Below are 18,487 nucleotides of genomic sequence, written 5' to 3'. Positions count from 1 at the left end.
GATATTGGAGAGATGCTTCAGGTGAAATCAACAGATCTTGGCCTTGGCAATAGATTGGATCTGAGGGATGAGAGAGAGAGAGCGAGGCACTCAGGATGGCTCCTATGGGAGAGAGCCTAGAAAACTTGGAGGAGGGTGGTGCCCTCGATGATAATGGGGTAGCTTGGAAGAGGAGAGGGTTTGAGGGAAAGAGATCAAGTTCTTGAAGACTGAAGATGTCTACTACCATCCAGTTCAAGATGTCTGAAAGGCAGCTGGAGATGTGAGAATGGAGGTCAGCAGAGAGGTTAGGGCTGGACAGGTTGAGGAGGAAGTGTTACTATTAGTAGTAGGCATAGTAGTAGTAGTAGCAGCAGCAGCAGCTGTAGTAAAAGCAGCAGCAGCAGCAAAAGCAGCAGCAGCAGCAGCTAACATTTCCATGGTCTCTACTCCGTGCCAGGCACTGTACTAAGTGCTTTATGAATACTATTCCCTTCTAAACTCCCAACAACTCTGAGTGGTAGATACTTTCACCTCCATTTTACAAATGAGGAAACTGAAACAAAACAGAAGTTAAGTGACTTTCACACAGCTAGTAAGTGTGTGAGGATGGATTTGAACTCAGGTCTTCTTGACTCTAGACCCCATACTCTATCCACTGTGCCACCTAGCTGAGAATCATCAGTATAGTGATAATCAAATCCATGAGAGCTGATGATAGAACCAAGTGAAGTAGTGTTGAGGGAGAAGAAAAGAGGACCTAGCACAGAACCCAGTGGGACACCAATGGTGAATGTCATGATGTGGTTTGGATTTGGATCCAGGAAAGGAGCCCGAAGAAGAGAGGTCCAATAGATAGGAGAAGAACTAGGAAAGAGAGAGGTATCCCAAAATCCTAGAGAGAAGAGAGTGTCCCGGAGTGTCCTGACTGACAGTGTCAAAGGCTGGAGAGACTTTGAGGAGACTGAAGAGAGAGAAGAGGTCATTGGAGCTGGCCCTTAAGAGATCTTTGCTAACTTTGGAGAGAGCAGCTTCAGTGGAATGATGAAGTCAGAAGCCAGACCATAAGGGGCTAAGAAGCCAGTGAGAGGAAAGGAAGTGGAGTGGAGGGATTGTAGATGACTTTTCTAGGAGTTTTACCACAAGAGGAAGAAGAAATGTCAGATGATAGGGGGATGGAAGGATCAGGAGGAGGTCTTTCAGCAGAAGAACAGGTGGCTGGAGAAAAAGGAGTGGGGTGGGGTAAGAGACAGGAGGAGGGCAGCTCTCAGCCACTTGGAAAGAGATGGAAATGGTCCATCAGTTACGTGTATGGTTTCCAATTCTTATTGCCAGGTCTGCAGGAACTCGAGTCCCGTCTCTTGGTGCCTGGAGACATCCTTGTTCTGCCTGGGAAGTTTTCCTTACCATGTGATGCTGTCTTGATTGATGGAAGCTGCATTGTCAATGAGGGCATGCTGACAGGTACTGGTTGGGATGGTCATCAGCCTTTTCATTCCTTCCCATGTTTGTCTTTGGAGTACAATTACACTGAGCTCCCCAAATACTGTCTGAATGCTTGTGATGTGTGAGATGCTGCAGGGGACACAAAGAAGCTCCTGGCAACCTGGAGCACTTCCCAAGGAGTATGCTCAGGATGGTGAGTGCCCTGATTGTCTTGGTGCAGGAGGGATGAAAATGGAACTGGATGGTGTGAAGTGAAAACAGAAACTTCCCTGATATCCAGGGTCCCCCCACCCCATCACCACACTTTGAGAACTGCTGCTTGAGGCTGGTATCTGTGGTCAGGGTCTAGACAGAAGTTGTGAACATCCTCCATTATTGGAGTGAGATGTTCCCTTCCTTTTCCTACTTCAAGATGTGTGTGTGTGTGTGTGTGTGTTTGAGATAACATTTATAAACATGTTTAGCACAGAACCTGGAGCATAGTAAGTGCCATATAGAAGCTCGTTCCCCACGTCCTCCTTGAGAATATTTGGTAGAGGGTAAGATCCACAACTTGTCCTCAGTGCTGCTCTATTGAAGGGCGGTCTTACACTGATAAGACCCCAGCTGTGTCTGCATTATATAGATAATAACATATTGAATGTAATGTACATGGGAATCCAAATCCCGCATGGACAACAGGTATTCGGCGCCCTGTTTCATAGTATGAGGGCACCCAGAGGAGGACATCTCGTCCACCAGTGGAGGTTGGCAGCTCTTCTGTGACCCGCTGTCCTATCCATCTGTCTCCTTCACTGTGATTCTCCATCTTGGCATATAGTCTGGAAGCCCAGCTCCTCCCTGGCTCTAGCAACAGGATTCAGGCTCTTATGTGTCCCTCCTGCCAAGCTGCTTAAGCTTCCAGGGTGAGTCTGGATGGGGCTGGATGCTGTTGCTTTCCAAGAACCTGACTAGCTAAGTGTTCTGCCCCAGCTTGACTGGTGGACCATGGCATTTTCAGACATGGGGCCTCTCAAAGACTGTCTACTAAGATATAGATAGCTTGAAATCTGTTCTGGAGGTGATAGTGATCTCAGCAATGAAATCCCCAATTCCTTGGAACAAGGAACACAGTTAGATTTATATAGTACAGCTCCTGGCACACAGTAGGTATTTAATAAACTCTCGTTGAATTGACTGAAGATTTATAAAGCTCTCTGCTTCTATTTTCTCATTCCATTTCCACCACAATCCTCTGAGGTAGGTGCTGTAACTATTGCCATTCCCTTTATACAGATAAGCAAACTGAGGCTCGGAGAAGCAAAGGGAATTGCTTCAAGGACATTTGGGATAATATCTGCGGGGCTGTTGTGAGTAAGGCAACTAGAAGTTGGAGAGGTCTATACCTCAGCGAGAGTCTTTGTAGTAGGCTAGGCTGACCTCCTTTTTGTCTCATTGTTCTCAGAGCCCAGCATCTAGCCTGGCACAGAGTAGGCACTTAATGAGTGTTTGTTGGATCGCATTAGATTGGAGTGCAAGTTCCCTGAGGGTGGGGACTGCTTCATCTTTGTCTTTGGCTCTCTGATGCCTGGCACACAGTAGGGAGTTCATAAATGTTCAATTGCATGAATGGAGCTGGGATTCTAACCCACATCCCAAGTTAAGGGCTCCTTCCCCTACAATGGCCTTTTGGGTAAAAGAATGAATGAATAAGAAAGCTTCCCTCCCTCTTTTCTTCTTTCCCTCCTTCCTTCCCTCCATCCTACCAACTTCCTCCCTTCCTTCCTTCCTTCTTCCCTTCCTTCCTTCTTCCTTCCTTCCTTCCTTCCTTCCTTCCTTCCTTCCTTCCTTCCTTCCCATTTGAGTAGAAAAAGATGGGAGAAAATAAATAACATTGATAACTTTCTTGTTAACTGAAAAAAAAGCTAAAAAGAAATAGCTTCGATGTATATGTAACACACAGTAATACTATCAGATGATTCCCACCAAACAAGGGTGGTTTTGTTTGATGGCAGGGTGATGTGGAAGAGAGGAAAGCCCATTTGTAACTGAAGAGAGAAAAACTAGGATCCCTGAGTAGTCTGGTAACCTTAATAGGATGCTCTTTAGAATAATTAAATCTGTCCAAGAGTGATTCAATTCATTTAAATTAAAACAAAACAAAACATTTGATAAGCACCTAACATATGCTAGGCACTGTGCTAAGTGCTGGGGATATCTATATCTATATATATTATATATATTTATGTATATATAAAGAAAGATAGTCCCTGACCTCAGAGAGCTTACCATCTAATGGAGTAAGAAGCTGAAAAGCCAGGGGAGGCAGCTGGAGGTTCTCCACATGGGGATCATGGTCTAGAGTCGAAACCAAGCAGAGAAGCTAATGGACAATGAAGTTACCTGGAACGTCATTGTGTTACCTCTCTAAAGGAAGGCCTTGGGAAGCACTGACTGCTCCACCCTCCAGCCGGCCATCAGAGGGGAGAGGTGGCTAAGCATGCTTCAGGCCTGAGCATCAACAGCTGAGTCAGTCCTCATGGTGATCAGCTCTCAGGGGATCAGCTCGTGTGGGGGGGGGGCGGGGCAGGACGTACTAGGGAAGCCAAGATGCCAGCAGGGAATGGAGAGTTACCTGGGAGTGGATCACGTATCCCTATTAGTTTTCCCCTCCCCCAACTAATTTACTTTGTGACTATTTTGCATTCAGTCAGCTGGACATCTCTTGTTTCCTCCTGGTCGTGTGTAAACTCCTTGGGACAGGCACTATTTCCTGTTTGTTTTTGCATCCCCAGTGCCTGGATCAACTAGTCAGTCAACAAGCATTTATTAAGCTCTTAACTGTGTGCCAAACATTGCACAACTCATTAGGATACAAACAAAAGCAACAACTTTGTCCCTGCCCTCAAGGAGCTTCCATTCCAACAGGATGATAAAAGGAGAATCACAAGGGCTTACAGTGCACACTGTTCAGCCTGTCAGTAAGAGATCATTTTAGAGGGCCACAGTAGGAGCTTAACCAATATTTGGGAGAATAACAATCTTCTCATCATCACGTGCTGAAGGAAGACTCTGGTCGCCATGAAAGGATCTCTGCATGAAGGCAGTTTGGACTGGTTGACTACTGAGCTTCCTTCCAGTCTCAAAGATTTTTGATACCAAACTCTGGAAGTTCCCTCCTCTTCCTCTTCAGCTTCTGGCTTGCACCTGCTTCCATTTTCCAAAGGTGTGGCAGTCCTTAGCTATATCAAGGCATGCCTCCCATTCTCTCAAATTCCTTTCCTTGCATCTCTGAGAAATTATTCAGCTTCCTCCTCTGAAGGCAGCTAATGCTACAGTAGTTAGAGCATGGGGCATGTAGTAAGGAAGACTGAGTTCAAATATAGCCGCAGACAATTACTAGCTGTGTTACACTAGAAAGTAATTTTGCCTCTATGTGCCTCAGTTTCTCCCACTGTAAGATGGAGAAAATAATAGCGCCCATCTAAGCCTCTCTCTGGGGTATTGTCAAGAGGATCCCTGTCCAGGTCTGGTCTGGGCTCGACACTCTCTGAGGTCTCTTCTGGTGCTGAGAACAGGCGATTCTGTGAAAACCCTTCTCACTTTAGGAAGGAGCTCTGTGGCTCGGCATGTAGCCAAGATTGCTATGGTTCTGTGGCCTTGCCAGCATCTCCAGGCTGATCCTCATCTGGCTGACACACCGTGTGTTTCCAGGGCTGGGCTAGTAACCTTTCCACCTCAGCCGGACCAGCCATAGTCCCTTGAAGACTCCCAGGGGCCTCTGAGCCAAGATGAGACAAGTCCAGTGAAGAATGCTGTTACAGCCATTGGTATCGTCACAGTCAGCAGCACTAATAATTTCCCACCTTTATGTGGTAAGCACATGCTTTTTTTAAGTGAACTAACTTCTATTTTCAGAATTTTCTTTTCTAACAAGTGGGAAGCATTTTTGGGCCACACCTCGGCATTTCCTAAACAGGGTTGGCCTGCCCAGTTTTTGGTCAGCCCACCAATTTCCTTTTGTGTCCCCCCAAGGGTTGGCAGTTATCTCGCCTCCTTTGGCCAGTCATAGTAGTGCCCAGTGGCAGGAGACCCTTCATTAGACCACATGACAATCTGTCCCCTTGGAGAGGGTCTTAAACAGAAGTTCTCTGCCCTCCATCATTGCCCTAGTGAGAATCTTGAGCTGGCTGGACTCCCGAGGCACTTGCTGTGTGTAAAGCACTGCCCTTAATACACCCTTGGAGAAGTCATATTTAAGCACTAGCATCTCTTAGTGAGGGACAAACCATTGACATCGAAGCACTTTGTCTTTTTACTGATTGCAAACTGTTGATTTTTTTCTGTTTACAAATGGTCTAAAGATAGCAAAAATGCTGTTCAAAGCCTTCACAACATCACCCACAGTGAAAAGGATGTTCATTAGCTATTCCTAAATGGTTCAACCCAAGCAGATTTTCCATTAAAATGGATCTGCTTAATTTAAATCTGAGGAAGGAAAAACAGTAAACAGAAATATGCTGAGTATAATTACAAACTATCCATGAAATGTGCTGAAATCTAATGACCTTGTAATGATTATGAGAAAGATTAGCATAGATATCACATCCTTCAAGGAGAAGGTTGCCATCCTGCCCAGCACAGCCCCAGACCTAGGCACTACTCCCTCCACTACCGAGAGGCTAAAAGGCCCTTCACTGATTTGCAGCAACTTCTGTGTGCAGGATGACGCTTTCTGTTGGGGAAAGTGGTCATTACTGGAGGGAGTGACATGAGATGGACAAGACTGAACAGTTGCTTTCTCTTGTCCTGCTCTCTCTCTTCTCCTGCCATGACTGGATAGGACATGATGCTCCCCTCAGCTTCCACGAAATCTCACCAGGGTTTCCAGAAAGTAGGAAAGGAAATAGATCTTTGGAATGGTGTGGGTGAGGATTCAGTCATGGCATCAGATATACAACGGTTCTTTGAGCACTGCTGGGAATGATGCGGACAAACCAGAAATGGGCCAGCTTCCCAACAAATCCGGAAGATGCACATCAGAGCCTTTGCATTCCACACCACCTACATGCAGCCAAATGTTGGGAGGAAACGTGGAACATGTCTGTCACTGCTTCAGGAAGCCATGATTTCTCCAGGATGAGGAACTCCTTGAGCACTTAGCCCCATATCCAGAATGGAATAACATAGTGCTTAACAACCACTTGGGGCCCCGGTCCAATTGTCACTCGGGAGATATCATCGGACATTTGGGAGGCTCAGAAAGTTACCCGGTGGTGGCCAACCCTGTGGTGATGACGCTCACTTAGGATAGCTCTGCCTGAGATGAGAGACACACAGTCCGGCCCTCTGCCAATCCTCGAGTTGTTCCCAGACTGACCACACCTACCAGAGCCATAATGCTGCTGACTTAGTCCTTCAGAAGGGTGGGTCAGCTCCCTGCCAAGGACAGACGTCAGAGGATGGCATCAGGGAAGAGGTGACATGGTCTCCCTCACTGAAGTGAGGGCACGGGTGCAATAGAGTCGCTGGACTTTCAGTCAGAAAGGCCTGGGTTCAAATCCTGCCTGTGATACTTACAAGCTGTGAGTCAATAAGCCAACCACTTTACCTTTATCAGCCCCAATTTTTCAAAGGAATCTTTACTTTCAGCATGCAGCAAGCACAGAAATACACACTTTCCAGGCCAACGCCTTGAGGTCACACTCTCTTCTGGACACCCTCCTCGCCATCCCTGCGGAGATGGGGCTCAGATGGAAAGCTCTTTCTGAAAGTGCGCTTACACATGGGACTTGGCCATTTGGTGAGGGAGTCTGCGTTTCTGCTCCTGCTGGACTGGGCTGGTCAGGTCACTCGGGATTCAATACCAATAGAGCTGGGATTCACACAGCACTTTTCGGTTAGCAAAGCACTTTCTATGAGCCGTCTGCTTTCGTTTCCACAACAACCCAGCGAGGGACGTATCACTACTCTTCTTACGTTGAGATGAGACAGCTGAGGCTTGCCCAGGGCCACCAACCAGTAAGCGTCTGAGGCAGGATTTGAATTCAGGTCTTCTTGCCTTGAGGTCTTGCGCTTTATCCAGGTGACTTCACTTCTCACCCGAGGCATCTCTCTACCCAGCGGGTCTCCCAACCAAGGAAGTAAGAGCCAGTCCAAGGGCAACCCCCGGCTGAGTGGTGAGTGCGCCCCAGGTCTGGATCCACAGCCTATGGAAAGGCTCCTCTTCGTCCCGAGGTGACCTGAGTGGAGCCCACCACACGACATTTGTGTGTCCTCCTGAGTTACTCTGGATTGTATCCGGAGAACCCTCGGAGTGTGCTCACAAGTCCCGCCTCATTGGCCAATCTCCTGCTGTGTGCACATGTCTGCTCAGTCTCAGCCTATAGAACGTGCGCTGCTTGAGGGCGAGGACTGAATCACTTCTCAGCTTGTGCTTAGCACACAGTAGGTGCCTAATAGATGCTTCTTGATTATGAGCATTGAATATCTACTTCTGTCATTCTATGTTTTTGCAAGTAGAATGTGAGGTTTTGCATTTTAAAATAGCCTTCATGAATCTGACCTGGAGATCAGGTGATCTGTGTTATAGTCCTGGATAGGCAGAGTGGTTTGAAGGCCAGGACACTGGCCCCTGGGCTCCTCAGATGAGGCCCAACCCTCTGGTGTCTGGGTCATGCTTGTTAATTTATTTGCCTGCCAGCATTGTGCCCAGACCCCCAAGAAGCACCTTCCTGAAAAGGAGGCAGGTCCTAAGGCCCAGAGGAGGAGAGGCCATCACAGGGCCATTCAGGGCGATCTGATTCCAGGCATGAAGAGAACTGAGAAACCTTGGCTTCATGGTGCACTCCTCCCTGGCATGAAGCCAAGCTGAATGTGCTCTCCATAGGCAATGGGTCTGGCTGATTGTCCACAGCCTTGTCCCACAGGAGTCCTTGGGAATGAGCCTCTGTCAAGGGGTCTGGTGATCAAACTCAGGCTCTGACACTTATTAACTAAATGACCCTCGGCAAGTTACCTAATTCTTCTGAGGCTCAGTCTCCTTACCTGTAAAATGGGCATCACAGGAACAGATCATTGATTTATAGTTGGAAGAGCTGAAGGTCATCTTGGGCTGCTTCCTCTTTTTATAGAGGAAGCTTTTCGATTCAGGAGCTTTCTGGGCTCTAAGCATGGTTCTCAGTGTTGGGGACACACACACAGATAGAGAGAGACACAGAAACACACACACACACACACACACACACACACACACACACACACACACACGGGGAGAGAGAGAGAGAGAGAGAGAGAGAGAGAGAGAGAGAGAGAGATTGAGAGAGAGAGAGAGAGAGAAGGAGAAACATTTCTAGTCCTCCAAAAGATTACATTCCTTTGGGGATGGGAGTGGGGATCCAGCCTTTGCACAGAAAAATTGATACAAGGCATTCACAAAGTAAATACAAAGGTTTTTCCAGAGGGAGGAGAGCTCCAACCACTGGGGGTGGTGTAGACAGAAAGGCCTTGTGTAGGACGTGGCCCCTAAGCTGTGCTTTGAGGGAAGCTGGGGATTCTAAGCGCAACATTCCAGAGGTGGGGGGTGACTTGGGCAAAGGCACAGAGGTAGGAGATTGAATGGCCATTTATGGGTACGGCTCCATTGACCAACATGTGATGTGTTTCAGAATAGAAAAAAAACAACAAAAAAACAAAAACCGAAGGCCCCATTGGCTGGGGATAGGACCATGCTGTGTATGTTCTTGAGGCTACCCAAGGGTGTCAGGTACTTAATGCAGAACATTTCTAAGAAATTACCTGATGAGGAGGGTCAGCCATCAGAATGGATTAACTGTTTGTAGGTAGTTCTTTGAGATTCAGACTGAGGCCAGAGAGGCGCTAATGGAGAACCATCTTCTTTAGGGGAAAGCATTCCAGTTACGAAGACCCCATTGCCCCAGGTGGAGAGCAGCATGCCCTGGAAGTCTCACAGCTTGGAGGATTACCGGCGACATGTCCTCTTCTGTGGTACGGAGGTCATTCAGACCAAGCAGGCAGGGTCTGGCCCCGTCAGGGCAGTTGTCCTGCAAACAGGTGAGCGGCCGCTGTGGGGACATCTGGAGACTCGGGTTGGTTGTCTTGGATGTGGGATTTTGTCACAGTTTCTCTCTAAAAGCAAGATTAAAATTCCCCTCTGCTATGCACAGGTCACAGGTCTGGAGGGAGGCCAAATTGGGTGACATTTTTCAAGTATTTGGTGGCTTGGGGGTGCATTTGGAGACGTGAAATTATGAGTTTGAACCTCACCTCAGACACTGACTAGCTGTGTAAACCCATTAGCTGCTCCCAGCCTCAGTTTACTTATCTGTAAAATGTAGATGATAATAGCACTTGTCTCAGGAGATTGTCATGAAGGTCAGATGAGATATGTGCAAAGTGCTTCACAAACCTGGAAGTGCCAGCAAGATCCTGGCTATTTACATTCCTAGTACTGTTTAGAAGGTGTGTATAGAATCACAAACTGTCTGAGTGAGAAGGGAACTCAGAGAACACCTAGTCCCAGCCCCACCTCTACTAGACTGAATCCGTAACATCCCTGACAAGTGGGTGTTCAGATGCTGCCTACAGACCCCCAGGGAGAGAGGCCCCAGGGCCTCTGAGGATGCCCATCCGTTGAGGGCAGTTCTCACAGTCAGGAAGCTTAAAGTACAGTCTGTCTCGTTGTATCTGGCACCATTTATCCTGCCTAGATCAGCCCTCTAGGACCCAACAGAGTAAGTGTAATCCTTTCCCACGGGGCCACTGGGAGCACCATAGTGCACATAACACAGGGACCTGGAGTCAGAATACTCATCTTCCTGAGTTCAAATCTAGTCTCAGACACTTACTAGCTGTGTGACCCTGGGCAAGTCGCCTAACCCTGTTTGCCTCAGTTTCTTCATCTGTAAAATGAGCCGGAGAAGGAAAGGACAAACCACTCCAGCATCTTTGCCAAGAAAACCCCCAATGGGGTCATGAAGAATCAAATGTGACTGAACATCAGCGATCCTCCTTCTGTGTGGGAGTTTTTCAAATTCTTCTAAACATTATAATGCACAACCAGCTGGCCTGCCCCAAGGCCTTTTTTGGATCATTCTTCAATAACTAGAAGAAAGGATTACTCACTCTAATGTCATGTCTGAAGCTTTGCTTTAAATAATACGTACTTTTACATGATACATATATGTACACATACAACACACATGTGTTTGTACATGTATAGCTATGTCTATCTATGTATGTATATGTGTATACATGTTTACACATGTTGCTCAGTTTTTGTGTTGTGTCTGACTCTTCATGACCTCACTTTTTTGGGGGGGGGGGCGGTAAAGATATGTACGTAGGGCTTTAGCCACAGGCCTGGGAAGCTCTGCCACTCACCAGCTACACTCACCCACCCCTGACTGTGACCTCCATATAAATCAACAGGGTGAGGAGGCATCTGAAGTGCTCACTTGATCTCGGACTGCATTGAGAGAGATGTGGCTGGTGCCCTTCCCTCCATGGGCTGTAGCCATTCTCTTGAGTGGCTGTTTACTCTCCTGGTGGGATGCTGCCCCTCCCTGCCATTGGCATCTGGGGTGGATGAAGTTGCTTCCTTCTTTCTGTCTGGATTTCTTGATGCTTCATTGGTCCAGAGCCTCTCGACGTCCTTGCAGGTGCCCATGTGGGACTGACAGGCTCCCCTCCGACCTCTGATGCCACCATCTTCACCAGAATCAAATTGTCCAGGGGGACTGAGTTTTCAAAGGCACAGTCACATGCTTCAAACTGTGAGCTCTGATGGGGCAAACGCTGTTAGCCATTTTTGCCTTGATACGTGCCATAGTGCCAAGCATAGGGTCTGGCCCAAAGCGGGAGCTGAGTCCAATCCAATGAGCTTTTCCCATGACCCTCTGAAAAGGCACAGAAGGCCACCCAAGGCAATCCTGACAAGAGCAGCAGGGTAGAGGGAAGATAGCATGTAGCATGAGGAAGCCTAACACAGCCAGTTTGTGACTGTTCTAATTTAGGTTTCAACACCGCCAAAGGTGACTTGGTGAGATCCATCCTCTACCCACGGCCCCTCAATTTCCAGCTCTACAAGGACGCCTTCAAGTTCATCGTCGTTCTCGCTTTCCTGGGGGTTGTAGGCTTCTTCTATGCCTTTGGTGTATACATGTACCATGGGGTGAGTACTGGGGTGGTGTGGCCCAATGGGGGCACCTTGACTCCACTTCCCCCCACCCCAGCCTCAGAACAGAAAGGTGGCAGCTGCCGCTCACCCTGGCTCCTTATGCACACTCAACATTTTCACACACACACACACACACACACACACACCTCATCCCAATCAGCCCCACAGGAATCCACTTGGCAAAAAGGAAATCAATTGGACCTACACATTCTGTAACATTCGATACAGGTTCCTGGCTGCCCAACACATCTTTCTCAAGTGCTCGAATTGGGAATAAATCCTGTGTCCCATCCGTTTACTCTGGGATTTAATGTTCTCTGGAAATGTCAGCATTTAAGGTTTAATTTAGACATCTTTTTGGATCTCTAGGATGTAGACCAGAGAATGTCTCAAATTTATAGTTCTCAGAATTTTCCCACAGTATATGGTGTACATATATATATATATATATACACATATACATATATATATATATATATATATATGTATGTACAGTAAGTGAAAAATCAATGATCATTCATTTATTCACATAACAGAAGAGACCCAGAGGTAGAGACAGTAGTGAGCTCTGCTCTCATCGATTGTGTGACTGGAGTTTGTCAAAGGTGGTCATGACACCTCCAAGGAGCTTTGCCAACCTGTTGGAAAGGCTCCTGAACTTGTGAACTTCCGGGAGTGTTTGGCCTGGAGGAGAGAAGGCTCAGGCTGGGGTGGGAGGAGGGACAAAGATGGTGGATCTTTACACTCAAGTATTTGTAAGGCCACCACAAGCTTGCTGAGAGAAGTCACAAAGAGGCAGAATTAGACTTAATTTAAGGGGAAAATTCCTTCCTGACCGTTAGAGCTTCTCCAGAGTAGTATGGATGCCTTGGGAGGTGGGGACTTGCCCTTACTGGAAGTCTTCGAGGGAAGTCTGGTTCGCCACTGGGCAGGAATGCTGAAGAGGGAGGGGGATTCTTGTTTCAGTAAAGAATGGACTGAGGGGCTTCAGAGGTCGCTTCTAGCCCCAGGGGGGCAGCGGGGTGCTGTGGCACAGGCCATGAAGCAGGAGGACATGGGGTCAGATATGGCCTCCAACACTGACTACCTGTGTGGCCTGCATGACCCGTCCAGGCCTCAGTTTCAGCACAATTTAAAATGAAGGGGCTGGACTGAACAGCCTCTGAGCTGGCGCTATGATCCCATGAACCCTGGACGGCCTTTTAGCCAATTAGGTCTTGGCATTCTCAGGGGAACCTGAGCATTTTCCAATTTTTCTGACATGGGGAAGGAGAGAGAGAGAAAGTGGGGGTTGTGTTCAAGCTCTTGGCCTTCTGCCCAGCTTGGGGGCCAGACGCTGTAGGCATTTGCTGGTGTCACTGGATAGAACCGGCCCCTAACCTGTGGGCGGCTGAATTGAACAGGGCCGGCCAGAGATGGGGAGTCAGACATCAAACAGAAGCTTAATTTCAAAGTGAGGGAAGCACTTGCAAGCAAGGAGGGAGATTAGATACATGTGCCCGGCCTGCCCCTAGTGGGGGGACCTGAGGCATTCTGGGAGATCTCAACACTTATGCTATTAGATTCAAAGTGAGCTGTAGACCTGATATTGAGGGCTGACAGTGACGGTGTGACAAGTTTGATTCGTAGCAAGGCTTTGTGGAAACTAGTCTGGTGCTTGTCTGAGCTCAGAGAACACCTGGCACAATACAATAATTATGTGAAATAATTCTGGGATTTTGCCAGAGGGTGAGATAATCCAGAGGGTAAGCGCAAAGGATTGTTGTAATGCCAAGTTCAGGGCATAACAGGGGGCTTCCTAATATCTTGGCACTGGCCTGGCAGCATCTGGCATGCTTAGACCTGCGCCTCACAGAGCTCTAGCTTGTGCTGGGCTCATGTCTCCCCCTTCTCCAACAAGCTCTGCATCCCTTTCCTCCATTAAGGAGGATGGTTTCCCGTTCTCCTGCTCAGCCCCCCAGGACCCTCCAACAATGGAGGACCGAGCCACAGCCATGTTGGTCTCCTGAGAGGAGGCCCGAGGACTCTACTGGCCTGGGTACTGGGTGGTGGTCTGTTTGGTCCCTTCGGCCCATCACTTTCCTGCGCTCCCATGCTCATGTGCTGTCTCCCCCTGCAGACTTCTGCAAGAGACACCGTGACAATGTCGTTGCTCCTTCTCACCGTCTCTGTTCCTCCCGTGTTGCCGGCAGCCTTGACCACAGGGATTTTTTATGCTCAGAAGAGGCTGAAGAAAAAGAAAATTTTTTGCATCTCCCCACAGAGAATCAATATGTGTGGGCAAATTAACCTCGTTTGTTTTGACAAAGTAAGGATCCGGCTTGTGGTTTGTTCAAGGGGAGGGATGTGGGAGAGGGACATGAACCTAGTTTTATTCAAGCATAAAGTGTCAGGGCTGGAAGGGATCCGACAGATTATCTACCCACTATGATGCCCCCCACCCATTTTAGAAATGAGCAGACTGAGGCACATGGTAGAGTCACAGGGAAGCTAGCAGAAGAGTCTGAAGGAGAAGCTGGTCCCCTGACCCCCACGCCCAGGCCTCCACCACTCTATCTGTAAGATTCAAAGTTTTAAATATGGCTCCTTGCAACAATAATTGATGCTGACAGCTTTTCTGGGCTCATCTGTAAATCACAAAGCCCAAGGACCAAGGCAGATCTTGGCTAAGCCCCATGTCCTGGGCTTACAAGTCCTTCAGAGAAGGCTATGGCACATCTACGTTTGTGAACTGGGATTTTCCACTAGTGCCTTAAATCATCTGATATCTTAAGGTACCATGGAGAGAGAGAGAGAGACAGACAGACAGACAGATAGATAGATAGAGAAAGACGGAGACACAGAGAGAGACAAACAGAGACAGAGAGAGACACAGAGAGAGGGAGACAGAGACAGAGACAGAGAGAGACAGAGACACAGATACACACATGCAGAGACAGAGATAAAGAGAAACAGCGACAGACAGAACGAGAGGGAGAGAGAGAAAAGGAAAAGGAGAGAGACAGACAGACACAGAGACCAACTGGCAGCTCCATGTTTTTATTACTCAGTCAAAAAGTGGTAAAGTAGCTAGAACTGACTGTTTGGAGTTAGACCTGAGTTCAAATTCTGTCTAAGACAGCTATTAGCCATGTGACTCTGGCCAAATCACTTCATCTCTCTGCTTCAGTTTCCCCACCTGTAAAATAATAACATACCCAAAGGATGGTGCAGGGACTGGGAATCAGTCCATAACAGTGTCTGTGGAAGGTGTGGTAGTTGTCTTCCATTGTTTGTAGAGCCTCTTGGGCTGCCCTGTGGATTGCGGCTCTAGACTCAGAGTTGGGAGTGCTTCCTTCAGATCCTTGCTCAGCTGCCTCGAGGCTCCATGGCCAGGGACAGTGGAATGTGCTTCATAAGACTGTGGTGAGAATAAAATGAGACAATATAGCTAGACCACTTTGTAAATCTGAAATCACCATTGAAGCACCGAACATTCTTAATCCATCAGTTATTTACAATATTTATGGTCAGTATTGATTGCATATTCATAACAACGATGATAAACACCTGGTTTCTCTTGCCCCAGAGGGCAGCGTTAGAGTCAGTGCGGAGAGGCGGATGATTTTGGCTGGAGAGGAGGAGGACCCCTCCCCCTGTGCAGCCCCTACAATGAGAGCTGTCCATGGTGAAGGGTCTCTGCCATGGAAGAGGCCGCTGTTACCAGAAATCTTAAGGCAGGGACTGGCTGGCCATTGAACAATGACTCCAGCTACCCTAAAGCTCTCAGCTTTGATGCTGACCACATTGCTATGATGCAGGCTATGTGATTATCCTCCCTATTTCAGAGACGAGGAAGCCTGCCTGATAGGTTGCAGAAGGGGGTTCTGTTCACGGATGTTGACCTAGATGGATGGCTGTTGAGGCACTTTCGTGAAGTTCTAGGACTCTGGGTGCAGAGATGATTTGATTCTTAGTGCACAAAAGAAGCCTGGTACGAGGCAAAGATCTTGGGGCTTCTAGTCACATCCTCTCTACTTGTGTGATATTGGACAAGTCACGTCAGGTGCCTCAGTTTCCTTGTCTGTAAAATGAGAGAGACAGAGGAGATGGTTTCTAAAGGTCCCTTTCAGCTTTAAAATTCTATAGTTCTTTATTGAACTATAGAATATATCTCCATGTCTCTGGAGAAAGGAACTTCAGAGATATTTGATTTCCTATCAAACAGTATGATAGTTGGGAAAACCTATCCACCTCAGAGCCCCCAGATGTGTTAGAAATAATAGAAATATCTAGTGCCTATTTTTTTGTTCTTGTTCAGAGGTATTTTCTCTGCCTTGTTTTTATTCCATGAATCTCTCTCTCTCTCTCTCTCTCTCTCTCTCTCTCTCTCTCTCTCTCTCTCTCTCTCTCTCCCTCCCTTCCTCCCTCCCTCTCTCTCTTTCTCACACATGTATATATGCATCTATTGTACAATATGTGTATAGACATATTTACACATGTTGCAACACACATCTACATATATATATATATTTGTGTATACAGATAATATGCACATATATGTATACACAGATATATTTGCATTCTATTCCACTTAGGAACTGCAACCCAGCTCATGTTTCCTTCTGTTTCTGATCAGTTATAGAATGAGCTTCATTTTCGTGTCACAGGACCATCCGCCCACCCCACGCTTCCCTTGGCTCGGGCCATGGTCTCTGTTTTCCTTCTCACACATGGATATTAGAACAAACCTAATTCATCAGAAAAACATTTCCATCTGGACTGAACTGGAAACTGTTTTTTTGAAAGCAATTAATCAAGGGGATTTCTAACCCAGACACACCGATTGGTGCCCTTTCAAAACTCACCAGGGAAATACTGCACAAAGCTCTTTGCTATTTTAATGAGTAACTCATACAATTTGGAGCTCAGGGCCATGGAGCACAAAATAAAGAGCTCTTAAATCTGTCAGACTAGTTTTGCTTTTGACTCCCTGGGCACCTGGTACAAATTACTCACCTGCTCCAGCTTCTTTAGGCAGTGTGCTGTCATGGGGAGCGGGCTGGACTGATCAGAAAACCAGGTTTCTAGTCCTCTGGGACAATGGCATAAGCACCAGCTTGCTTGGAAGTCCACAGATAGTCATGGGTTCAGATCTTACTTCTGATACTTATGCAACAATGCAGACTATGGTTTCCCTCAGGAGGGCTAGGGCATTTGTCCCCTAACTCTGTACCTATGAGCGTGTTCTATGTTCAGCCTCGAGGGAACCTGGCCCCTAAAGTGATAAGCTCCCTAGATAAGTTGGTTCTTAGTCACCATAGAGCTTGGGGACAAAATCAATTTAATCTTTGATTTGATTCTTATTCTTAAAAGGAGTAGAAAGATACCCAATATATAATGCAGATCAGCTATAGGACAGCTATTTATTTCTCCCACGTAAAAAAAAATGTTTAAAACACAAGACTCATAAGCATATGTCAACATGCATTACTAGATTTAGTTTATTTAATCTCATCTGGTTCCTCGCTGTAGCAAGATGATCCTTCCATTTCTTCCTACTAAACCCCTATCCTACTCACCACGATGGACATTCCAAAACTTCTTGCCTTTCTTCAAGCCTCCCACAGCATATCCTCCTTCCACACTCTTTGCTCAGTAGGCTTTACTTCATGCTTTACCGGAAAAGCTGAGACCATTTGTCAAGGTGCCTGTTTTCTCCTTCTCTTCATCTCACATCTTTCTGACATCCCTCCTCCCCAGCTGTCACCTCTGTCCCACCCAGTGATGAATAGGTGGCTCTTGTCCTGGCCAAAGCTGACCCTTCTCCATGACCTCTCCATCTCATTCCTTCTGGTCCTCTCCAGCAGACTTCCTCTAGTCTCACACCCGCTCTTTCTCTTACCTTCCATCTCTCCCTAATTGCTACTGCCTTGTTGTCCCCCACATGCCCCCAGGCTTAAAAACAAACCAAGATGCTCATTCAGTCATATCATTGCCATTTCCACAGCCATTACTGTGTGTGTGTGTGTGTGTGTGTGTGTGTGTGTGTGTGTGTGTGTAAGCCTTTGATTACCCCACATACCTAAATGATGTTTCAGATCCGTGACTGTATTGCTTGAGTCTGATAATGTGCGTTGTAAGCTTTTTGACTCCTCACAAACCAGCAATAAACCCATATTACTAGCATTAAAAACAGGCTCAAAGACCCTTGAAGAGGCTGCCAGAACTCATTGCCTTCACTTCTCATGCTCCCGCTCTCTTCTGAACCCGCTTATGGCTTCTGACCTCATCGTTCACCTTGGGCTTTGAGAGCTGCTAGGGTTGTGGGGATGGCCTAAAGGAGATCTGTGTTTGGAAAAAGAGGGTGGCTCATAGGGGGTGAGTGAGAACAGATGAAGAGTGTCCTATTGGCACCCGTGAAATGTGACCAGGCCTAGAGGAAGGCCCAAGGGCTCAGCGGATAAATCCTCTGTGGGATAATTAACAAGGACCCCCCACTCCCATCCCTGCCCAGGATAGGAAGGCTTTGATGGGTTGTGACCTTCACCAATAATGGGAGTACGGACAGGGATGAGAACACAGATCTAGTGAAACGTTGAGGCAAAGGGCATGGCACACCCCAAGAATAATCTTGACACTGAGACTTCAAGGACTGGCAAGTGGTCATGATTGCCTCTGGGTAGATGTCTCATGTGTTCTTGTGTCCAGAAAACAACCACCACGACTCACAGCTTGGGGCTCATCGCCTGGGCTTGAGGGTGCCTCTTAGTTGAGATGGGGGCGGTCCTCAAAAGGCAGTCTTAGCACCTCCCTGGGCCTGTGTTTGAAGGTTCTTCAGTGGGCTTGGCCCAGTCAGAGCTATGCGTCAGAGGCACAGGCTTTCAAAGCCCAGGATACCACCAC

At 47.4% G+C, this 18,487-nt stretch overlaps 1 protein-coding gene across 1 annotated transcript in view; it reads left to right on the top strand.

Moving 5' to 3' along the window:
- Positions 1 to 18,487, top strand: part of ATP13A5 (ATPase 13A5) — a 114,369-nt gene that overhangs the window by 43,789 nt on the left and 52,093 nt on the right. Inside the window, exons 9-12 of the mRNA XM_036756038.1 lie at positions 1,315 to 1,443; positions 9,307 to 9,477; positions 11,439 to 11,596; positions 13,722 to 13,910. Of these exons, the coding sequence (XP_036611933.1) occupies positions 1,315 to 1,443; positions 9,307 to 9,477; positions 11,439 to 11,596; positions 13,722 to 13,910 (647 nt within the window). The remainder of the gene's footprint in view (positions 1 to 1,314; positions 1,444 to 9,306; positions 9,478 to 11,438; positions 11,597 to 13,721; positions 13,911 to 18,487) is intronic.

The sequence above is a fragment of the Trichosurus vulpecula genome, chromosome 4 (assembly GCF_011100635.1).
Source record: "Trichosurus vulpecula isolate mTriVul1 chromosome 4, mTriVul1.pri, whole genome shotgun sequence".
NCBI lineage: Eukaryota > Metazoa > Chordata > Mammalia > Diprotodontia > Phalangeridae > Trichosurus > Trichosurus vulpecula.
This window is presented reverse-complemented; position numbering and strand designations above follow the sequence as displayed.